This window comes from Curcuma longa, unplaced genomic scaffold (assembly GCF_044706935.1).
Source record: "Curcuma longa cultivar G26 ecotype Majalengka, Jawa Barat unplaced genomic scaffold, ITB_CL_G26_1.1 contig_24944, whole genome shotgun sequence".
Classification (NCBI taxonomy): Eukaryota; Viridiplantae; Streptophyta; class Magnoliopsida; order Zingiberales; family Zingiberaceae; genus Curcuma; species Curcuma longa.
Genome location: NW_027432583.1, coordinates 1 through 26,056, shown reverse-complemented (window position 1 = coordinate 26,056; position 26,056 = coordinate 1). Strand labels below are relative to the sequence as shown.

The 26,056-nt window shown below is 36.7% G+C and overlaps 1 protein-coding gene across 1 annotated transcript; it reads right to left on the bottom strand.

Annotated features, from left to right (window-relative positions):
- Positions 1–1,593: 1,593 nt before the first annotated feature.
- LOC141818473 (putative UMP-CMP kinase 2) lies at positions 1,594–24,816 on the bottom strand (the record flags this gene model as incomplete). Its single annotated transcript, XM_074705961.1, is given in 7 exon segments — positions 1,594–1,764; positions 13,801–13,908; positions 14,015–14,095; positions 16,057–16,213; positions 16,308–16,425; positions 24,545–24,596; positions 24,759–24,816. Coding segments are annotated over 7 exon segments (639 nt in total). The 3' UTR covers positions 1,594–1,674.
- Positions 24,817–26,056: the final 1,240 nt, after the last annotated feature.

The following is a 26,056-nucleotide window of genomic DNA, read 5'->3' as shown; positions in this document are numbered from 1 at the left end:
CTAAGGTGGCGGATCCACCTTTTTGCAGAAGAGTTTGGAAGGAATTCATCATATAGACATGATGATTAAGATCAGGTGGGTTCAAATAGGAATCGATTTAAACTCATTTTGCCTAATTAAAAGTTGGACAAAATTTATATTGGAGATCGTCCAATTTAATTGCATTGAGCTGAGCTAGTAAAATTTTTTAAGGAGTTAGGCATTATACATTTTTCTCTCTCCTCTCTTCCATGAGATTGGCTCAAATTGTTTTAGCGAGGCTTTTAGCTCAATTCATCAGGATGCATGGCTGTAGAATAGATTGATTGATAGGTTTAAAAGGTGAAAATTAACAAGGTTGATTCATATTGTGATTTTAATTTAAAATGTTGATTCAATTCATCATGTTAATTTGATGTATATTTATGCATGTTTTATAGATACCAACTAGATATATCTGAACCATGATTTAAAATCACGATCTGTATCAGAGTTTCGATTTATAATCGGAATGATAAGATTTCAATATTGCATTGTGTCGTATCGATATGATTTCAATATTTTTTAAATATAAAATATTTTAATTAAAAATAAAAATTTTTAATCTAAATATTAATAAATTTAAAAATAATTAAAAATAATAATTTTAAAAAAAATACCGAATTATGATGCCTCATAAATAAATAAATTATTATATATTTTTAAAATTAAAATAAATAATATATATATTAAATTAATGAGATAATTTTATTAGAATATGATTAATCATATTTAGATTATCCTTTTTATAACCTTGAATTGATTGAAATTACTAGTTTTAAATTTAATTATTAATCTAAATTTTTTACATCCGACCCGCGTGCTCACGGACATCTCCGTCATGATTTGCGAAGGTCAATGTGGGATCGTTGTGGCCTTCACAACCCCACATTGTTCGCCGCAGAATCACGACAACTTATGGTGTCAAACATAATGATAAATTTTGCCCATTTCGCTTAACACGGAACAAAATTTTAAACCATGATTTGAAATTTTTTTTGTTGACCTCCAAATTTATGTTAGCATCACATAGAGAAGCTCAGCTTTTCAAGAAAACTTTTTCTACAGAGTTCTATAGTTCTGTTTTTTCTTTGTTTTCCTGTTGGGTTATCATTCATGTCTATTTTTTCACTATTGTTATGGTGGTGGATATTTGTCCATGGAGTTGATTTTTATGTCAACTTATTCCTGGTTAATTTGTACTTCTCATGTGCTTTTTATATTTATTGGAGATATGTTGTTTTTGTTGAGAAATTGTTGTGAAATAAGAGTGTTCTTCCCTTATATGAGAAAGAATGACACTTAACTGCAATTTCTTAACATTATCACTGCTAAAAGAAAGGGACTGTCACCTACAATTTGCAATGTATTGGTGGTAGGGGACTGAGATTTCAACCTTGATAACTTCCCCTATAATTTGCAACGTCCTGGTGGTAGCTTAGTCCTCCCAACATACCATACTTTGTAGAAGTTTAGGAAGACTAGCTTAGCTGGCTCTCTTTATGTGATAAGGAAACAACAAATCATCTTACTTTTCTGTACAACCGACAGTCAGATTATATAGTTCATTCTCCAAAGCCCAAAATACAATTCCCTGATATAATTTGCTGAAGAAACGTAGCAAAATTTTAACATCAGAATGTTTTTGCCCTTGTGTTAAGCAGACATTATTGTTGCATACCTCAAGGATGTAAACACTGGTCGAATCCTTTGGAAAACCTCATCCACAGATCCCACTGCATTAATCTGCAGAATGATAACTAAGGTCAACATTGAAAAATGCTCAAATAGATGAAAATTTTAGTTATATTGCAGGAAACAGAAATTGATATATTAATTAGTTGGTACAGAGAATTTGGTAGATGTTACTGTCACCAATAAGTAATTGATTGGCAAAGACATTTTCATTGTGTTTTTGACAGTTTTATTATTTTTCTCTTTTACACAGACAATGATCAATTTTCCCTTTAAACCACGAAAAATATGTACTATATAAATGTTGAAAAATGAAAATTTTGGAAGTAGAAATTCATAAGAACAAAGAGACCATATGATATAGCTCTAATTATAAGGGGATCAAATTAATAATTTGCACTATAAACCTTCAAAATGGTGATCAATGCGAGAACAGAAGGTGAAATAAAATTTTTGAATATCGATTTGGTTTGGTTCTCAAAGTTTCACTATAAATCTTATTTAATTAACAAGATTATTACTAATGAAAAAATAAGGAAAATGCATTATAAATGATGTTTAGAAATGTTTTCTGACAAAAAACTTGATAAAGGAACTTCGAAACAGGAATACGGTTTATTTCAACTAGATATAGAGAGGTAATATATTGAACATTGTGTTACGATGATGTAACTACTGGTGACTAAAGTACAAAAAGTGCAAACTAACTGCATTTGGTAGGATGGAAAGGACTGGAAATGCTTTATCCCCTCTACGATTCCATAATTTCTTGGACAATTTGAGGAGAATTAACAATTCAAAGAATGGCTTATTTCATTCCAGGCATTCCAAATGGAAAATTTTATTCCATCTCTCAAATAAAATAAATATAATGCTCATTAACAAGTTATTGTTTCAAAATTAAAATGGACATAAATAAAATTAGATAATGAGGTAGGCAGGTGGGTTAGTTGGGCTAGTCAGGTCAAACAATTTGGTCAAGCTAGCAAACACACTAGGTCAAGTAGATCAGCTCGGCCTGAACGAACTTGTTGGGTGGGGTGAACTAGTCAAGCAACATGGATTGGGTAAGCCAAGTGAATCAATCAAGCTAATCAGTTAAGCAGACCAGCAAGTCAATTAAGCCAAGTGGACTAGTTGGATAGATGGGTTAGACCAATCAAGTCAATTGGGTTGAGGAAGTTGTCCAAGATAACTAGTTGAGTTAGGTGTAGTAGTCAAGTTTGGCTGACAAGTTAAGTCAGATAGAACTAGGCTAGGAGGATCAATCGAGTCAAGCAGATTGGTCGACCAATCGAGTTGTGAAGTTCCTACTTGGGTCAAAAAGACATTGATTTAAACTGACTAGTCAAGTCAAGTCAATCAATCAAATAGCATAAGGGAGCCAATTGAACTAAGAGTTTAGCAAACTGATAAGACCGTTGGGCTAGTGAATCAGTCAAGTTGGGCAGACCAATCATGGTCAATCATCAGGAGTGTCAATCAAGCATGCCATATAGGCATGGCAATCTAGTGAATCGAGCAAGTATAATTAGTTAAGTCAAGTGAGTCAGTTAAGCTGATGAGCGAACTGGATTTGCTAACTAGACCAATCAAACCAAACATGTTAAGTGAATTGACAACGGGCATGTCAAAAAGACAAATAGATTGGGCACACTAAATAGATTAATAATAAATACCACAAATTAATCCTTTTAAATTCTAATTAAACTTAATTAAATTTAACATGTTAGCTTTTTCAAGGCAAATTAAATTTCCAAAAAAATGTAAATTAAAATTAGTAAAACAAAAAAAATACAAAGTAGAAACAAAAAAAAAAATAGAAACATTATAGCTAAAACTATTTCAGAGGTAGTAGATCTAGTATGATTAATACAGTTGTGTCCTAGGTTTAATTGATATTTTAGATTTATATATTTTAGATTAATAGAGTTGTAATCTTTTTAATCCAAAATACCAAAAGATTAAAATATTTCTTTTTTCAAATTTTCATTGCTTTCCTTACCAAAACAATGTTGCCTATTTATTAAGTCACTAATGTCAGTTGACAAATATAGAGATTAGTATTTATTTAACTTTTTTGTAATATTTTTAATATCAAAATAAAGCTAAATTAATGAAATCATTTTTTTTAATCCCAAGTGTTCCAATTCCGCCCGACTAATCCTAAAGGTAGACACCTTCCCCCTTAATTCGCCTACTAAGTAAATTTGGAGCACAACTTATGTATACTCAGAAGCCGACTTCTAGGATATTTGTCCCATTTGAAATTCGAAACTATAACGATGTGGTCTAATTATCTTTGATCCCAAGATCACTCAAGCCCTACAATCAACTTTCAAAACATATATGACTTCAAAATATAAAAAGACATCTATTCCGATTAAATACTGTGGATGGTCAAGCCATCGATCAGAAACAGACTAATACACACACTCCCCGAAGATAATCGTCGAAAGGGATGAAGAGACCTGAAAAGCACTCCAAAAGATAATTAGAATGACACCGAAGATGGTTCCAGACAAGTTATTTTGACACTCAAGTTAGGGTTTCACGAGAAGGAAAATAATAACTTGGGGGAAATTAAGTTTTTGTGCGTGCATACCTTTGTCCATAAGGGTGGGTGACCTTTTAAAGAGCTATTTATGTGCCTATTCCCCAGAATATCCACCTCCCTTTAAGGCATGTTCCGAAATACACATGACCGTATATGATACACTCCAAGATACTCGCTACCGTTTATGATATGCCCCGAGATACACACTCTTGTTGCCCATATCTTCCAGGATGTACGTTACATATTCTCCCTATTCTCCAGAAGAAACAGTCCCACGAACAAAGAGGTCAGATGGGCCCAAGTCGGGTGTAGGTGAGGAGATGAGATTGATGCTAAATAGCCTTATGGAGACAAAGTTGGCGTCTAGGGCCGAGATGAGGTCGACAGCTAAGTTGGAGATGAGGTCGGCACCTAAGGCCGAATCAGAGACGAGGTCAACGCCTAGGGTCGAGATGAGGCTGAGGTTGGTGCTTAAGGTCGAGATGAAGATGAGGTGGGCGCTTGAGGCCGAATAGGAGATGAGATCGGCACCTAAGGCCAAGATGAGACTAAGGTCTGTGCTTGAGGCCGAGTCGGGGATGAAGTCGACACCCGAGGCTAATCGGGGATGAAGTTGACATTCGAGGCTGAGTCAGGATGAGGTTAGCGTCCGCAACCAACCTCAACGGGCAACCCAGACTCCTGAGGATGCATGCACCGAGCTAGTTCAACTAAACCCATGTCCCATCTAAGCCTAGTCCACCACCATTTGGGACATGCTCAACTCATCTTGACTTTGACTAACAGCTCAACATAATTCCGTATCACACGGGTCACATGGACGTCGTAGACTTCTGTCATATCACAAATATCCTCAATTAGTCTAGTCAAAAAAAGATGTAGTCCGATTGATTGGACTTTATCATACGCCTACCAGATCCGCTGCTCTGAGTGTTAAGTAGGGAGAGAGACAACTTAGGGTTGCTGATACAGAAACGCCGAGCTTGACGTGAAGCTAAGTCCATGACTTAGAATTTAAGGTGTCGAGTATGTCGTGAAGCTGAGTCGCTAACTAGGAATTCCATGTTTATTATAAGACTAAGCCGCAGGCTCGGGGTTAGGTGTTCCGTGCTTGTCGTAAGACTGAGTCGCTAGCTCGAAACTAGGAGTTGTGTCTATCATAAGACTGAGTCGCTAACTCGAGACTAGATGTTTGTGTCTATCATAAGACTGAGTCGTTAGTTCGGGGTGAGTTATTTCGTGTCTGTCGTAAGGTTGAGTTGCTAGCTCGAGATTGGTGTTTCGTGCTCGTTATAAAGCTTAGTCGTTAGGTCAGGGCTAGGTGTTCCGTGCTCTGTGATGCGAGCTCAGGGCTAGGTGTTTCGTGTCTACCGTAAGTCTGTGTCACGAGATCGAGGCTCGATGCTCCGTGTCTGTCGTAAGGCTATATCGCGAGATCGAGGCTCCATGTCTATCGTAAAGCTATGTTGCGAGTTCAGAGCTCGATGCTCCCTGCCTGTCGTAAAGTTATGTCGCGATCTCAGGGTTTGGTACTCTGTGCCTGTCGTAAGTCTATGTCGCAAGCTTGGGGTTCGATGCTCCATGTCTACAATAAGGCTATACCGCGAGCCTAGGACTCAATGCTCCATGTCTGTCGTAAAACTATGCCGCGAGCTCGGTGCTCCGTGTATGTCGTCATGCCACGAGCTTGGGGCTCGATGCTCCATGCTTGTTGTACGAGTCTTGGTGTTCCATGCTTGTTGTACTAGTCTTGGTGTTCCATGCTTGTGTAAAGTCAAGTCACGAGCTCGGGGCTTGATCGTGCCTGTCGTAAAGTCAAGTCGCGAACTCGGGATTTAATACTCCATGTCTGTCGTAAGCCAAGTCGCAAGCTCGAGGCTCGATGCTCCATGTTTGTCGTAAGACTAAGTCGCAAACTCGAGGCTCCGTTATGTCGTAAGACTAAGTCACAAACTCAGAGCTTGGTGCTCTATGCCTGTCATAAGGCTAAATCTCGAGCTTAAGGCTCAGTGCTCCGTGTCTATCGTAAACTATGTTGAGAGCTCGAGGCTCAGTGCTCTGTGTTTATCGTAAAATCATGTCGCGAGCTCAAAGCTTGGTATTTCGTACCTATTATAAGACTATATCGCAAGCTCGAGGCTCCGTGTCTATCGTAAGACTATGTCGTGAGTTCGAAGCTCAATGCTCCATACCTGTCATAAGGCTATGTCTCAAGGTCGGTGCTCCATGTCTATCGTAAGGGTATATCGTAAGCTCGGGATTCGATGTTTCATTCTTGTCATAAGGCTACGTCGCGAGCTCAAAGCTTGGTACTCTGTCTGTCATAAGACTATTGTGATCTCGAGGCTCAGTGCTCCATGTCTGTCGTAAGGCTATATCGCGAACTCGGAACTTGATGCTTCATGCCTTTTGTAAGGACTTGGGGCCCGACAGGCTTGTGATATGAAAATTTTGAGCGTTGGCATTACTGTGATGCTTCCATCCAGTTCCCTGCAGATAAGTCCCAATGCTTCTAGGAAAGCATGAAATAAATATTTGCCTAACAAAAAGAGTAGTTAAGCAAAGAAATCGAAAGGCTTAAAAGATCCGAGATGTTCTGTTCCAGCACATTCATGTCTTTGCCATAGGAATCTTTAGCAACGAAGCGGTCATTGTCGTTAGCGTAGATATACTTCTTCTTCTTGGAGACCATGTAGTGGCAGATGGAGTCCTTGTGAATGATTCCATTCATAACAGTTACTGCTTGTAGCATTTGCAGATCAATTAAATTTTCTGGGAGCTCTTCTAAAGATTGGAGAACCTTTTTGGATGTCTTGACCCTTCTGAACTGAAAAGCAAAGGGAAAACAAGCAATATGCATATTTATGGAGCAACTGAACCAAATTTTCTATGATGTCAGATTTTCTTTTCCACAGCACTCGATGAATTGAAGAGGCATCCTTCTAATCTTTTTGCTCATCCACTATGTCCTCGATCCCAAGATGCTCAAGATGGGTTACAAGCCTGATCTAATAAGGGAGCAACCGCTGTACAGAATGTTCACTTAATAGAGCCAGTGGCCGATGGCCAGAGATATTTGTTAGTGCACCAAAAAATCAGAAAGCAATGGGAGCAAACTCTTGCTCTAAATCATGGAATCTACAATACCCCACATCATCCCTGTGATTTTGGAGAACAAATACCTTGCAAGGTTCCACCTAATGACGATCCAGAAATACTGATCCGCATGATCTTGGTAGGTATCCACTAGGATGACGAGCTCTATCAGTCGAACGTCTGTCGAGTGCTGAATCAAGAACCCCAACTTGTTGAGGCATATTGTCGAACAGTTGTGCCATGTCAATGGAGCCTCAATTAGAGAGGAGGTTGATGCACGGATTCGGAATGAAGAAAAGGCGGAACCGGTGCTAGCGAGAGGAGCCGGGGAGAGCCGACCCAAATGGAGGTGGTGCGGGTGAGGGGGTCCTCGATTGGCCAACCAAGGCTATCTAGACGATGTTGATAGGGTTTGGCACCATCGCAGGTCACTGCCTCAGTGGCTCCGAGTCGAAAGGAGAAGTCGACTCCATGGACGTAACTGGAACTTCCATGGCGGAGAGAGAGAAAAAGGAGCAAGTCCTCCAAATCAAGGAGATTGAGATCTGATCGAGCAACATGTAGTGCGAGGCCATCACGTAGGGACTTGCAGGCGATGCCAAGGGAAAGAATGGAGTTGCAGTGGGCATCCTGGTTGCAGGGCTTGCGAACCACCCCCTTAGCCACCATCTCCGATGTGTACTCTTTCCTCTTCTAGTCGCCCTCTTTCAACCTGCGTTTGAGGAGATTATTTGGGAAACGAAAAGCAACCGAGATGGCGATTATGACACCGAAAAAAGTGGTACAAATCTAGGGATTTTTTGCCTTAATATGTCACGGATCTCCTAGGAGAATTGGTCGTTGTGGTCGCATGGGTGGCGGAGATAGTGATGAAATAGATGGTGATCTTCATCGTAGACCAAGGATTTTTTCCAATATCATGACCATTACTTCGCTGCAGTTTTTCTCTCCAGTGGAGTCGTGGTTGTCATTAGTTCTTCTAATGTTAACTATCACAACGTCTTGGCTCAGAATTTCCCACAGACAATATCAATTTGTTCCAACCAAATACCGTGGATGGTCAAGCCACCGACCAGCGAATGGGTTGGCGTGCACGCACCCCGGAGATAAGCGTCGGAAGGAATGAAGAGCCCTGAAAAGCACTCCAAAAGAGAATTAGAATGACATCGAGGATGGATCTTGACAAACCACTTTGACACTCCAGTTAGGGTTTCATGATAAAGAGAATAATGGCTTGAGGAAAATAAGAATTTTGCGTGCGTATACCTGTGCCCACAGGGGTGGACGACCTTTTAAAGAGTTATTCATGTGTCTGTTGCCCGAAATGTGCACCTCCCTTTAAGGTATGTTCTAAAATATGCATGATCGTATATGGTACGCTCCGAGATACTCGCTACCGTTTATGGTAAGCCCCGAGATATACGCTCTCACTGCCCATATCTTCCGAGATGTACGCTACATGTTCTTTCGATTCTCCGGAAGAAACAACCCCGCAAACTAAGAGGCCATATGGGCCCATGTCGGGTGTAGGTGAGGAGATGAGATCGATGCTAAATAGCCTTATGGAGACAAAGTTGACGTCTAAGGTTGAGATAAGGTCGACAGAGTTGGAGATGAGGTCGCACTTAAGGCCGAATCAAGGATGAGATCGACGCCTAGGATCGAGATGAGGCTGAGGCGAATCAAGGATGAGATCAATGCCCTAGGGCCTAGATGAGATTGAAGTCGACGCCTGAGGCCAGTTGAGGATGAGATCGACACCCGAGACTAGTAAAGAGTGAGGTCGGCGCTAGGGTCGATGAGGTTGAGGTCGATGCCTAAGGCCGTGATGAGATGAGGTCGACGCCTGAAGTCAAATGAGAATTAGGTCAGCGCCTAGGGCCTAGATGAGATTGAAGTCGACGCCTGAGGCCAGTTGACTAAACCCAAGTCCCATTTAGGCCTAGTACACTATCCTTCCAAGTAGATATGCTCAACTCATCTTGACTTTGACTGACTTGGAAGATCAACACCCGAGACTGAGTAAAGAGTGAGGTCGGCGCTAGGGTCGAGATGAGGTTGAGGTCGATGCCTAAGGCCGTGATGAGATGAGGTCGGCGCCTGAAGTCGAATGAGGAATTAGGTCAGCGCCTAGGGCCGAGATGAGACTGAGGTCGGCACCCAAGGTTGAGTCAGGGATGAGGTCGACGTCCGCACCCAACCTCAGTGGGCAACCCAAACTCCTAAGGATGCATGCGTCGAGCTAATTTGACTAGACCCAAGTCCCATTTATGCCTAATCCGCTATCCTTCAGGATATGAGTTGACTGACAGCTCAGCACGATTCCGTACCACACAGGCCACATGGAGGCTACAAGCTTCCGCCATATCAACATCCTAGAATAAAACGTGTATAATTTACATTTGCATAATCACTATGTTGGAAACATAGTGTGTCTTTTATTACATTTAGCATAATCTATAATCGAAGACACCAATAAAGATATAGGAAAAATTATTCTAGCATGAGCTAGACAAAATTACTGAAAGTGTCTATCAGAAGCAAGAATACCCAACTATATCTATATCTTTGTTTCTTACAATTTACAAATCTTGTTGAACTTACTACAATAAACTTTTCTTATACTGCATAGAATGTAGACAAAATTCCAACTGTTGTTATATATTATGTTGTCATTTAATTTTTTATTTTATTGGTTATTTAAGTTGAATTAATTTGATTATTAGGGCTGATTATTAGGCTTTAGAAACCCAATGGGACAATAATTGGGTGTGGTTGAGTCCTTTAGCTAGGCTTTTCATCTAGGTTGAGTGGGTTCAAATGGATCCAATTTAAACTCGAGTTTATTAGTTTAGGATTGAAACAAACTTATTTTGTTTTGGACCAGGTTTAGTGTTATTTTCAAATTCAGTTGGAAGAGTTTTAGGATGAAATCCTTATTTATTTTTTCTCCATCACCACCGTACTCTCTTCTCTCCCTCTCATTCATTCTCTCTCTCACGCCTCTTCTCTCTCTCCCATCCCTCTCCATTGTTGGACATTCTCTTATACCTCTCCTCTCTCGCAGACACTCCCCACATGTTGCTCTCTCCCTCTCATCCGATCTCACTTACACCTCTCCTCTCTCCTCCCATCCATTCTCTCTTGCGCCTCTTCTATCTCCCTCCCATCTAATCTCTCCATTGGTGCGGTGTTCTCAGTATGTTGTCGTCGTCGTCCATGCAGTATCAACGTCATTCCACATCTTGGTGCCAATATGGAGCAAAAAAAATCTCATTGTGTTGACCGACATGGCTCAAGGTTTTAATCCATTGTTCCGGCTCGATGCCGACGATGGCCAAAGCGCCAATCAATAAAATGTCACGTCAACCTTTGTTAACCCGCCGATGAGAAGAACCTGAAGAAGATGAACACTGAACGAACGGATTAGTAGGGCGCCGGAGTTTCCCGGCGAGGCCACTCCGACGCTCAAGTCAAAAATAGAAAAAGTAGTATAAGTGGTAGTATGCGTAGAGAATCCTCCCCTTGTTTTTCATACCTGTGAGGTTTATATAGATGGAGCGGGGACGTGATTATAGGATATCCTTACTTCTGATTGGTTGGAGCAACGTCATCAACGATTAGTTTTATGACGATCTCTACACATCTGACGGCGCAGCGGTGTAGATTATCTTCATTCGATGGTTGGGATTGTCAAGGACAAAGTACAGGACTCGGTCTTTGTCCTTATCCGTTTAGATAAGTTGATAAATTTGGTGAAGAAGTCAGCATGATTATCCGTTGATGGATGACTTGCTAATTGAGGTCGGAATATGTGTGGCTGATTTGTGTAAGTGGTCGGGTAGTATGAGCCTTGTCCGAGCTTATATAGCCGAACTGAACTAAATACACATCCGAGCTCTCTACGTACGTCATAGTTGACCGAAGTGATTTGCCGAGTTCTCCTATACGTGTATCTGCGCATTAAACTAAGCGTATGATCGAACTCTCATATGAAATACCAAGCTGTCTGAAGCGGATGACTGAGCTTGTGGTGTGGTACTAGAATCAAGTCATGAGGTTTGTTCATGAGGTAAGGACCAAGTCCTGAGGTCGATATGTGATACCGGGACCAGGTCCTGAGGTCGGTATATGATGCCTGTACTTTACTAAGATTGTTGTAAAAGATCGGGGTCTCTATACGCTAGGAAGGATCGACCTAGGTATCACGGCACGTGCTGACCTCATAAAGAGGTCGGCCGATAATGCTCGTACTCTGTTAGGATTATTGTAAAAGATCAGAGTCTATAGACTGAAGCTGTGAAGAGCTCAGCCTAAATATCAAAGCACGTGCTGACCTCATAATGAGGTCGGCGGTTTCTGAAGGCATCAGAGCTAAGAAGGAAAGAGGTCGGGATGGATGTTTTACCTATCTTCCATTACTCTCCTCGTTGCCCAAGTTATTATTAAATATCTATACCGGCTTAGTGGTATTTTGCTATGATCATGGTAAGGGATCGAAGTACCTTGGATGAGGTTGAGAAGATCTTAATACCAAGGAGTGTGTCAACCTCCTAAAGAGGTCGGCCTCTTCTTACGGTTGAGTATTGTGGTCACTAAGAGAGAGTTAGGGATTCTCCGAGCGAGTCTTTTACTATTTTTTATTACCTCCTTTCTTACCCCTCCTCCACGTCACCACTATGTATTCTCACCGGATCATCCATAAACAAGACTGTACGTTGCTCTTCAATGATGTTGTTCCACCATATGTGACCTCTTTACTCTTTGCTACAACCCAATGAGCTACCTTCTCTACAAACTATTTTTGTTTCAAACAAACCACCACGAAACGAACTGACACTCTCTTTCTAAGCTTTCTCGTGGCAACCCTCATCGTTGTTGCAATCTTCCATCTCGAATTCCAACTGATGGTGAGTCCTATTCTTGTTCCCACACATTGGATCAATTGCCTCTCCAACTAGTGCTCTGCCACCATGATCAAGTTTTTACTATGAATATATAACAACCTCAAATGACCCCATTCTTCCTGCCTTACAATTACTCATCCTATGTCCTTTCTGCTCTTTCCTCCTTCACAACAGCTAATTGTGCTTCTTCCTCCTTTTCAACAGAAAACAACCTCTTCTGTTATACCCATAGTCCTCTGGTGCAGCTCAACCTCCATGCCCTCAATCTTAATCTCTGCATTGACTATCATATTTGTCTAGAATGACTCATCTCCATCCCTTAGTGACAGCAATAGTTAGACATTCAAGATTAATTTTTCTGTTGTGATTCACTATTGCTTGTCCCAAGTAAAGCCAGTTCCTGCTCAAATCTTTCAAGGCATCACTCTGGCACTCCATTCCAGATTCAGACACACTGGTCACTCCTACCTTCTCCCTACTACTTATTATTCTTCTTGCTGCTACTTGCTTCTTCTGAGTTTTCTTGTCCTCCTAGAAACTTTTTCTTTTTCCTTAGTTTGCACCTACTGCATTTACTTCAGGATTTGAATGCCTTCTTCATTCCAGACTTGTGTTTGTGTTGCTGTATGTACCGTGTTTACCCTTGGACTCCTATGAGTGTTTTTCTTCTCCTCTTTCTTTTGTCTATCATGTGTTGCTGTATGTGCCACTCTATGGAAGCTCACTGAAGAGCCTCAACTCCTATGACTTATCTCATTCTTTGATTCAATCTTCATCACAAGACATTACTGAATACTTTTCCATCTCCCCTTTTACATATTCAATGTGTGCACGCACTACCATAGGAAGAAGCCTACTCAAGAAATCTATTACCGGGGGATCTCACTTCATCCTTATCAACATGTTACTCTGGTTTTGACGTAATTTATGCTTGCATGCTCCATTAATTCTTTCTTTTGTTCAATCAGAGAGAGTATGGTTTTTATTTCATTATGGTCATTTACTAGTCCACATTGTCTTGTTTACTAACAAGGTAGACATAAAAAATATCCGCATTCTAGCTTGAGGTGGAGTATCAGAGGTACTAGTATTAATAGAGATATATGCAGTGGGTTTAGTACCATATGTCACTAATAAGCAACAGCATTAACTTCTCCAATTTCTACAAAGACTAGATCAAGCTAAGCAAAATCAAAAATCATGAGAATGACAAAAGCAAATTTAAGGGTAAAATCAAGCTACTCTGAATGAACTTTTGCATTATACACGTAAGGTGTAATATGGTATAACACTTAACGACTCATAACAAACTAATAAAAGATCATTGAACTAAGAATGGACACTAAGAAGGCATCATATATGGCATTCAGGTATTATTAGATGACACAACATAAACATTGAATCCATGCAGGATTACATGATAAAAAGGAATATATAAAAATATGAAACCAAATTTAAGAGCTGGATCTTTATGAAAATGATAAATGACATGGGGAAAAGTGGATGAAATGTTATTTTTGAAATTACCTTGTAAACTTTCCCTTCCGCAGTATAATGATCTATTACAGGAAGACTCAGTTTCTTGAAACTTTCCAACCTTTTGTTTATTGTGTCAATGTTATCATCAATTCTTCCCTAACCCCAAAATAAGCAACAAAAAAAAACACAGTAAAAATCAGCTCACCTAAATGTAACTACCTTAAAACTTGTAGTTTTTGAGCATTACAGTTAAAAAACCTACCTGATTTCGTTTTAGTATTCGTTCAACAATCTCCTCCTCAGGGCAGTAAAAATAAAGCACAAGGTCTGGTTCTACTCCAACCTGCATTTAATTGAATTGATTTGCAAATCAAGTGTTTCTTTAAGATGCAAAGGGTTTGAGAAACAATATGCTTTATGACTAGACCAATCAAGATAGGTATGTATATATTGTTTACAAGTTTAAAATATGCAGCACCTGGATACTGCTAGCTAATGGGATAGATAACTAGTGCTACCTAGCATTTTTTGCATGTTTTAAGTCCACTAGCTACATGATATTTTTCATTAATTTTCTTGTACTTTCATGCAAACTAATAAACTTCTTATGTACTTAGTTTCAACATGGTTTCTATAAATAGGTCATGCATGTAATTAAGTGTTTGTTCATTATAACATGTTTACAATCGTAGAGTTGTATTCAGCATTTGACTTGGTGAAGTCTTGTTAAAGTTAGATTTTAGCCTCCAAGGTCAGGGCATATTTTTCACTTAGGGTGATCTGCATAGCTTGCGATTTCCCCTTCTCAAAAGAAATACAACGTAGCTACTTTTTTGTATTTAAAATGTTAAACATGGTCGGTCCAATTTTGGCATGAAGAAAAATGATTATGTTATGGCTAAAGTGGGTATTAAATGTACCTTCCAAGCATAGCTCCTATCAACCATCTTTGGACCTACTCTTATATTGATATAGCACAAAGGCAAATGAAAATTTGCATAGGATTATGATATGACATCATATAGCATGGAGAATAATCAATCTCACACAAAGAATGAAAACTCATGAAAATAAAACATCATAATACAAAAGCACATGGGGAGAACTTAAAGAGTATTAACTATTCACTTAATTAATATCCTCCCATTATAGTACTAAAAGTTACCATAATAACTATTTCCTCACATATAACCACGGCCCTCTCTCATGCATGATCTCCTCCATCAAGTTCTTCTCCATGTATAGTCTCTAGCACTTGTGGCAACTCCTCTCATCCACTCATCCACAAGATCTTGTTGGTCTCTCTTTCCTTTATCTTCTGTTTTCTCCCCTTTGTTTCACAAGTTCAAATAGAGATCTCGATGAAGTTTCTACTGATTTGTTGCAATATTTTTTTCATCCAATTTCCATTTTAGTTGATATTCCAATCAAACATTATGTTCTTCAAGATGCCTTTCATGTTGTTGATTTCCAAGCAAAAGTTGGATGAACATTGTGGCGTGCTATATTGTATGTTTTATGTTCATATATATTGCTTAGATTTGTATACAATATATTTATATGAAATTATAAATGGGTTAGGATGATTAATTTACGGATAAAGTGAAAGATGCAATTATATATATATATATATATATATATGGATTTCTTAAGTTGATTAGCTTGATGTATTATATAGTATATATAAGCTCATAATTTTTAAATGCTATGCATTATTATCAATACATCTAATAAAAAAAAATTACGAACATATAGATAATTGTCTATGCGTCCACATACACCATATATTATGCAGTGGCCATATCCACTTACATACACTCTTTAGGATTTTGGTTGCAGGTTTAATAGAAAGCATGTGGCTCTCAAAAACTTGCCCCTTGTGATCAAAACCCTTCATAATAAAATGTTTTGTAGTCAACAATGTATTTGATTAAGATAACCTTGATTAACAATGCATTGCAATATTAGTTTATGAGAAAAATCTAGCAATAATCAATATCACCGCTTCAACGAGTCCTAAATACCATTAACATCAACAAGGGCACAAACTTGATGCAAATAGTCTGTTAATATATCAATTGCATTAGAGATAATGTTTGAGAAGACATAAGTCTGAAACATCAATAAGAATAGTGATCATATATACAGTAATGATATATATATTGGACAATTCAAGATAATTGCACTGTACAAAATGATAAAATACTGAAAGATTTGAGAGGATGGAATTGTAACACAGCATGAACATATGTAACAAAAAGCATTAATATCATGAGCAAATAGATGGAGTTGAAGAAAACTTACAATCCTCTCAAAAGCTATGCGATTTTCTTCATTTCTAGGAAAACCATCAATAAGAACCTTATTGTTCCCACTAGAATGAATTTGTTTCTTGAGTAAGTTGACAGTTATTTCTGAAGGAACAATCCTCCCTTCCATGATTATGCTACGGATCATTGCTCTGAGGAGCACCGTTCAAGAAATAGGTATGGTTTCCCAAGTTCATTTATCAATAATTAAAAAAAGCATAATAAAGACAAAAAAACACTAGATACCCATTTTGACTATTGGAGGACATTTCCTCTCTCAATAGATCACCAGCACATATATGTTCAAAGTTGAAGACTTCAGCAATTTTTTGACATTGAGTTCCTTTCCCACTGCCAGGACCACCTGTACCAATCGAAACTTTAGTAAACTACGGCAATTTTTAATGCATTAAAAACAAGAAATTAAGTTCACTTCGATGAGTTAAAAGGATGGATCAAACTACCTTATTCTGTCATTCTCAGGTTATCATTAAGCAGAATAAGACTATTATTTCAGTTTCTCATAAATAAAATAAAATTAATTTTCAAATAAACCAATAAGATCTTCTCTTGCAGTAATTAGATAATATTTGAAGAGTCAAACATACATTCAAGCCTCTGCCAATAATACGATAGGAAGAAAGATCTAAAGTATTGTTTTGTACAGGAGTTCCAATCTTCAGTCAAAATAGTCTCGGTACTATGCATTGTTAACATTTAGCACATTCAAAGTGTCAAAATCAACTCAGATAAATTTTAATCTTATAATTTTCCAAATATAAATCTATAGCAATTAGAAGGTCTATTTAATTAAAAATTCCACGCAACAGATTATAAAAGTAGTTTTTGACTAATGATTTTACCTTATAGATATCAAAATAAACATTGTGAATTTGATAAGAGCACTTGTTCTTGTACCATCATAGTGAGACCAATCCTATAATTTTCTATGACCTAAATTTAGCAATACTTTCAAAACATTTGGTGTAAAAATTAAATTTTTGGCATATACATTAACCACTCCACTAAGTTAAAGTTACCACAATTGAAACTAGAACTAGCACAAGTATAGGACATATAATATGTAGGTTACTCCAACTATAGTATTACTCCTCTTTAATGTTGTTCAAGATTCAAAATCTCAAACCGTGCTACCAAAGTTTCAGTCTTTGATTGGAACAATACTATTTCGATATTGTGCCGATGTTTCAATGCATGTTGCCGATAATAAATCGAAGTTGAAGAAGGAGATGAAGCAAGGAAGGAGTTTGTGCCAAGCACATTGTAAATCTTATACCATGTCGGGTGCAAACATATCATTTCAGTAAATTACCAAAATTTGATGCCACTAAGCACATTGTTTCATCTCCTTCCTACTTCAACCTCCAATCAATCACCGGCACCATGCATTAGAGCGTCAATGCAATACTAGAACAGTATCATTCTAATCAAAGATTGAAATTACGATACGATTTGAGATTTTGAACCTTGATGTCGAGCAGTATCGAGTTTTAATTATTTACCAGAATAATACGTTTAGATCATTTCACCTGACATAGTACGAAATTTTAAATCATGATATTGTTAATGGTTTGACTAGTGATTCCCCTCTTAATTCCCTCCCATTTTATAATATTTTCTCTCCTCTCCATGATCAATAAATGATATCAAGAGATGTCATAAGAAAGAAATAGCTAATTTTGAATGAATCTAGCTGAGAAAAGGCGATGTAGCACCGGGCTAGTGCTTTGAATAGTGATTTCCTCTTCCCTAACCCTCTATTTTTATAATGTTTCACCTCTTCCCCATAATTGATAAATAAAATTGAAAGATGTAATAGGAAGGGAACTGTCAATTTTGAACGATTCGGACTAAGACAAGGTGATCTAACACCGAGCTACCTTAAACACTCAAATCTCACAAAGAGGGGGAAATATTATAAATTAAAAGATAAATTTACATGGGACCATAACTCTTTTTTAGCCAAGTTGTCTAAAAAATTGCCTAGATTAACTATAAAGAAATAAAGCATTCTTAAATCATGCAAATATAATTGAAAAAAAAAAAATAGGGATTAGTTTACTTTTAAAATTAACTCAAATTTTTTATCATGTTTGTATTATTGTTCCCACCAAAATAAATTCAACTTTGTTGAGTAAAGGGAACAATATGTTCCCAAGACTTGCAAGGCCACACATATGTGAAGTGAACAATTGGATACACCTCTAGGAAGATTTCTTAAGGGCGTATTGTTGAATTTAAGAAAATATGCTAGGACCAATTTGTTGTAGTTCTTTCTGGATCCAACATCTTCTATATCGGAGACTAAGTACCTTGAGTGCTTCAAACTTACTATTTGTGTCAATTATCCTATCAATTTTGGGAGTTAGTTGTATTCGAGGAAGGAAAAGCACATGTCGAAACAATAGTAGCACAACCTACGAGTAAACCCGTTGACATGAAAAGAAGCTCAAATGTTGCCCCATATTAGGTCAAATTTGGACACATTTAATTTGAGCGGTAAGTTAATGATATGAGAAAATGTGAAAAGGGTCTGTGGAATAGGCATGTAATGTCTTAATAGAGTTTTTGGGAAAGTGATTAGGGCATAATCTCTTACATTACTTCATTTATCTCTAATTGTAGATCAAATTATAGAATTATTACAAGCAAATTTAGTAATAGACAAGATATAATCTCAAATTCCCAGTTTTACTCACACAAAGACATCTAACCAGGTTTTATAACTACATGACATCCTTAGTTTATCCATCAAACATTAAATGAAATGTAGGTGAAAACATCAATAGGTCTCGAACAACTTTCGTAGGGTCTTCAAGAAATAATTGGAAAACTTAGCATACTATATAACACTATTGTGTCGGTGACCCATGTACTCTAATAACCTCATTTAAAAACAAATTAGCTACATAAGATGCATCGTTTATTCTATTGCAAGGAGTAAAATGTGTTTGAAATCTTATCTATAACTACTAAAAGAGTCATGACTTTGATTGATCCAAGATAGCCCTAAAACAACTATCATTCTTTCCATAGCTTATATAGTGGTGTATAGAGAATCATATATTAGTTGGTTGTGTTAGTTGTTTCACAGGTGTGATACTATGGCATGATTTTCTAGTAATGTCTCATTTAAAGGATAACTAACAAAATTTATCTGAAATAAGGATCATGGTCATATCTTTTCCATAGCTCATATAGTTGTGTTGGTTATCTTATTTTTCCAAAGTCTCCTATAAGACCTCCTACATGTAGCTCCTATAATAAAAAAAATCTCTACGTGATGTTTGAAAGATATACAAATATGTACCTCTAAATAGTAGGTAATCATCCCTAATTACAAAGTCAATCCAATCATGACAGTAACCTTTTCCATAAAGAATACTCATCCATAAGATGCTCAAATCCTATTATGGTAGCTTGCATCCTATAGGGTGGCTATCTTAAAAAAATTATCTTGGATCGAGATAGAAACTAGAGAGGTGAATAATGTAATCGAAAATTATCTTGAAAAGTTTATTTTGAATGCAAGGAAAAAGTATTTTCCAAGTTCTACAAGAAGTGTAGCTAAAATAGAGGGATTTTAAAATATTTGAAACTAGCAATGGAAATAAACAACAAAAATAAGTAACGTTTTCAATTTAAATTGAAAAGGATTGTCAAAAAATCATGATGAAATAATAAGTGTTAAGAGTGACCTGCAGTGGAAATGATGTCTTGAAAAAACTTGCATATATTGTAGTAGAACAAATAACAAGGAGATTTAAGAACGACAAATAAAAAAAGATATAAGTATTTTTACGTGGTTTGAAACCCTTGATTCCTACTTTGTGACCTATCGACTTTTAAAATGAATCGTCCGTTAAGAACCACTACTATCCTTTCTAACCTTTTACAAAGTTGATCATTACAGAAGAATAATAGTAGTAGAGATGAAAAAAAAATGATATGAAAGTGAAACATCAGTAAGAACTGCAGAATAAAAAAACTAAAATGACAAACTTAAAAGTCACAAAATCTATAAATGGAGCACCATTCACTTTTCCTAAATGCAGTAGAATGAGTATTGGATGTTCTGTTCGAGCTATCTTCCTCAGTATTTATAGAATCTGTAGTTGCATCCTCTATTCTTAGACTTGATCCGCAACGACTGTTAACTAAACATTACTACCTTCAGTAGATTGTTTCATCTTTAGTTGGTTGGATTCAATTACTAGTCAGTTGGATTCAATCACATCCTCTGTTAGATTTGATCCACAACAACTGTTAACTAAACATTACTACCTTCAGTCGATTGTTTCAGCTTCAGTTGGTTGGATTCAATTACTAGTCGGTTGGATTCAATTAATTTTTAACATGCTCTTCGTTTCACTTGGATGTGGACCTATTCATCAGTCAACCGTAATTCTTCAGCAGTTGACTGAACCAAGTAGAATTGTATCCGAACCCCTAGGATCACGATTACGTCATCCTCTGACTGTGTCATCTGTTGTACTCATCATCTGTTGACTATGTTATCAATCGATTGCTTTATTTTATTACAATTGATATCTTGAATCATGACTGAGCCATCTACTGATCATATCTTCTACTAACTGAGATATTAATTGCCTTAATTATCATCAATCAGCTAGTTAAAAATTATCCTATTTAACATTTGAATTTAAACATATCTTTGCTTTCCGTCAACTAGACTTCAAACAGATATCAATCTATTGCAAGTCTTGGTAGACCAAACGGTTTAGTCAACTATTCACCATCATTAGTTGACTAATCCATTGACTTTGACCCTAAAACACTTATTTCAAGTCATCGCCTAAGTAAGAAAGTTTCCCTTTCCCGAAGTATAGGTAGTTCTCTCATATCTCACCTGCTAAGAGTTCACCTCCTAAACTTGTTCCATGCTAGTATTTGGGCGTCCTTGACCTACAAGACTTCTCATTTGCCAAGAGGCTTTGCCTCTAAGTCTTCCTTCATCTATTTAGTAACTAATCCACCTTGAACTAAAGAACTTCAATCTGATTTTCTGAAATCTGCCTACCCCTGCAAGACCTCGTTTGTCAAATATTCAATCAACCTCAACCCAGTTGGATTTCTATCAACTCTTCTATTGGACTTTTCCATTGCTCCTACAATGTCAATATCAAAATAACCCTACACCTGCATACTTGACACAATATGTTAGTCTAATATAGAGCTAACTTGAAACCTTTGCCAACCACATCAAAATAATATTATCGAGCTCGATTTCTTGGTGTTTGATTGCACCAACATAGGTAGCTCCTTCCCTTTGAACTGTACTTGAGAGTTTCCTACCTCATACGGCTCGACAATCGATTCTATTTGCTTGCGCCCCGTCTTAATCTACCTTATGTTAATTGAATTAGATTTGTCCTATTGTCATAAAAGTATCCCATTTTTGTTGGGTTAGCCAAAAGAAATTAATTACATAAGTTTAAAACTCTAATTTTTTTATCAATAAAAAGCATTATCTTTTCTCCCACCTTCAAAGGAATGAAGTATGGATCAACCCTATATCCTATATATAATAGTGTTAAAACATCAACACTCCCCCTAAAGGTGGTGTATGTATATCTATCTTACCATCTTGTATATAAAGATGAAATAGTATGTTATATAAGCCCAAAGTAAATATACGTTATTGATGCTATTGGAAGCTAGAATCGGTGGATGTCATTGTCGCTTCCTTAATCAAAATGATTTTGTTGCATCAATTTTATCTGATAGTAGATGTTGTCGCTCACCTTAATCAAGACTTTGCCATCCCAATCACACCTCTCCAAGTGTGGAGATCAAGATGTGAGAGACGAGGGAGAGGAAGCTAGCTAGGGTTAGGAGTCCTTCAATGGTTGTGATTAAGGTTCAAAATCTCGAATCGTGCCGAAGTTTGGGTCTTGATTGAAATGATATTATTTCGGTATCATGTCGATATTTTGATGCATAGTGGCGGTAATGGATTGGAGTTGAAGAATGAGATGAAGCATAGGAAGGAGATATTGGCTATGTCAAGTATAGTTTTAAATCTTGTATCATGCTGAAAGAAACGTCAAAACATACCATTCCGCTATATTATAAAAATTTGGCCACTCAGCATATACAATGTCTTCTTCCATTGCTTCATCTCCTTCCTCCTTCAACCTCCAATCTATCATTGACACCATGCATCGTCGCATCAACACGATACTAAAACGGTATTTTTCCAATCAAAGACCGAAACTACGGCATGGCTCGAGATTTTAAATTTTGGTACCAAGTTCATCAAATTTCGATGATTTACAAATAGTTTTGCCCAACAAGGTACGAGATTTCAATCCATGGTTGTGATTGTGACAGGATAAATGGTTAGAGTTAGAGAGATGGCTAAGGCCTACTCTAATACCATGTAGAATTAGGCATAAAAGAGTTTGTAAAGGAAAATAGGTTTTTCTTCCCTATTCCAATTAACTCTTATTTATAATAAACTTAAGATATAAAAAAAACAAAAATATGGCTACTAAATAACTAAATAGGAAATAATAGCTCAAACATGTGCAACCATATCAATACTAATCATTCTTTTAAAAATTCTCCTATTATTTTTTAGTTACCTATACAAACAAATCAAATCTTTAATTTATTGTAGGTACTTGAATCTTGAATATTCTTTGTTTATTTCTTTTTATTACAAAAGCATAGTCAATCTGGTATCTTTAATTTATTTTCTTCAATTATTAACTTTTTGATGTCAAATTGTTTCCTCATTTACATTGTCTAGTACACTTAGAGACATAAGAAATAGCGAGATACGATCAAGCAATGGAAAAAGCTCTAATATTTCACATGAAGAGCAAAAGAGGTATACAAATTAAGAGAAAATTACTCATGCTACTTTAGGTAAACTCCCTCTAGCTTTATATATGTATTATTAATATATAATATTTTATCAATACACATGTATAATTTACATATTTTGGATGAGGTCATAACGGTTGTAGTCTACAACATGGTTTGAATTCTCTTACTGTACCAGGTGAAGCAGTCGAAATATATCATTCTGATAAATCACTGAAACTCAATATCACTCACATAAGCAATATCTCCTTCCTCTACTTCATCTCTTTCCTCTTACAACCTCCAATGTTTCACTAGCACAATTCATCTGCTACTATATTGAGTATCGTATCAGTCAAAGACTAAAACTTTGATATAACTTGATATTGTGAACCTTGGTCTAAAACATGAAATATTTCATTATTGTTATGTGCTTAATGTTTATTAATAATTTATAACATTTATTTATGATTATAAAGTTATTTTGATTAATTAAAGATACTGTAGTCATAATTCTTAATTTAATTTACTTCTCATCCTTATTTTTATATTATCTTAATGTTGACCACCTAAGCCCACCTACTGCAGCAAACTGTCTAGTGGCAACTGGCTTTTAATACCTCGATATTCTTATCACTTGGAGCACTTCCCTTCATTTAGTTACCACCTCAGTTAAATATTCTAACTTTCAATATAAAGGTCCTAATATCATATTAAAAGATTAAGTTTTCTTCTTTGTTAGTTGATCTGCCCATAGGTCATATTCCCACAATTTTGACATTAACTTTTCGTCACTCATTATAGTTGTCTAAATTTGAGAGGGTAATACATAGACAGTGATACCTCCCGTGGAAGCATGCAAAGATGCCTATTCCACTAAAAAGGAATCCAGAATATAGAGGATGTATGGATACTATGATAAAATGGTTGCCAACATATTTGTTGAAATTCAACAACATGCTCTAGAACCACTTTCTTAAAAACATACTCCCCTCCCCCTATCCTCCACTTTGCACTTATGTAAGGTTTGATGATCTCAAGGGAGCCAGGTAATGTTGTAACTACTAAAAAAAACTTCTTTTAAATTTTTTAAGAAATTAAATTAAGTCTTCATTTTATGAAAAAATCATCTTATTGTCAGCTTATAAGGTATTGAATTTCATGTAATTGATTCATATTTCAATTTATGATAGTTTTCACTCTTTGTATATTTTGAGTGCTTAAGGTAGCCTATATTAGTGTGTCTATGCTGTGAAATTTTTTCAAGTAGCAACCTTTGAAATTCGTTTCGTGATATCATTATAAAAGAATATCTTAGAAGAAAAAGAAAAAAATAATACCCTTGGTTGTGTCTAGCAAGTAACAGCATATAAATAAAAAAGAGTAAAAAAAAGAGACATTCTAGCTATAATTTTATAAGGCCATGTATAATTAATTAAAAGAAGTAAAAAAAATCAACATAAACAAATCATAGAGGTATAGAATGTTTTCTGAACCAATGCTATTTAGATCCTATAAAATACTAACAACCCCTGGAGATAAAGTATCTGAAAAAAATTAAATTGCATTAGAAACGAAGAAATATATAACAGGAATGTTGTGTTTTTCAACTTTGAAAGTGAATTATTTACCCAAGACAAAAGTTATGAAAGGAGTTTTTCTTTTAGATATGGCCTCTGTCACCTGCAACAAGAAAAAGGAAACACATGAGGAGACTTATACCTAAAGGCATACCATAAAGAAATTTATCATCAAGAATATTTATTTCCAAATTAAATTTAAACAATGAGGTTTAGATTATAGATAACAAAACCAAGAACCAACAAGATGAACATAGGAGCGTACCAACTTTGCAATTCCTTTTGTGAAGAATGCCATAAGCTTTAAATCATTGGCAACTGCACTGAATATCAACATGTCGATCAACAATGGTTGCTATCCAAAAGCAGTTTAAAGATGAAATAGCTCCATATTTGTCAGGCAAAAGTAAACAATGTGAGTCAGGCTTTCGATATGATTATATTAGGACTCCAAACATATAACCCATATAATTTTTTATCGATAGGAATTCAATTTGAATTATTCAATGGTTCCAAAAGATCCCACAGTAGTTGGAGACAGTTGAGAGCTGCACTAAACAAAGCAAGGCCACTATTGAATAAGTGGGCAAATAGGCTAACTAGGTATGACAGAGATTGTTGTTACTTATGGACCAGGAAGGCTAAAGGAAAGAAGGAAAATAGAAAGGAGCGAGGTGGCATAATTGATGAGATCCAAGGGGAAGACCAAGAGTGACTGAGCAAAACAAAGGAGGAGGAATCAAACTAAAGCCACCAAAGGGAAGGAGCAGCCTATTCCAAGGCAACAAGGAGACCCTTTACACATCCCAAGGGACCAATCACAAGGGCCTGAGCTAAATACAAAGGGAGCACTCAACAGTGACTAATCAATAAAGTCAAAGCTTGGGTTGGGGCTGAAGTGTTGTAGCAAATAGTAAATCATATGGCCTGATTAGCTTAATCCAGGCCACCAATTAGGTTAACTAGATAATTTGGAGTTCAACAAATATAATGGGCTTCAACCTTACTTGGCCTTGAGTGGATGTAAGGGCAGCATGTTGCCTTATAAAAGGGGGAATGTTTGGCCAAAGAATGAGCTAGGATGTTGCCTTATAAAGGGGGAATATTTGGCCAAAGCATGCAGTGGTGGAGTGATGCATTGGTGAGACTCTCACTTTGTTGGTTCTTGAATGGAACCTTGAACTTATAAGGCAATCCTTGTAGCATTCATTGGCAGACCTGTCCATAGGCCAGGTTCAAACCAGACCCAGCCCAAAACCAGGTCGGTTCCCTATTAACCCAATTCAACGGTTCAGTTACAATTCCAGCCTAAAAGGAACTATTGAAACGGTGGTTTGAACTGGCAATTCATCCGAGAACCGAGGGTTAAATGTAGAATTTTAAAAAAAAATCATTAGTTGATTTTTTTTTACTTTTTAGATGCAAGGAGAACCTTTCATTTATTTATGATACTAATAGCATTTTAAACCAACCCATTTGCCTTAAATTTTTCAAAGTGAGACTATTCGAGTTTTCTATTGAAGCCAATTTTTCAACCTATTTACCTTAAGTTTTCTAATATAA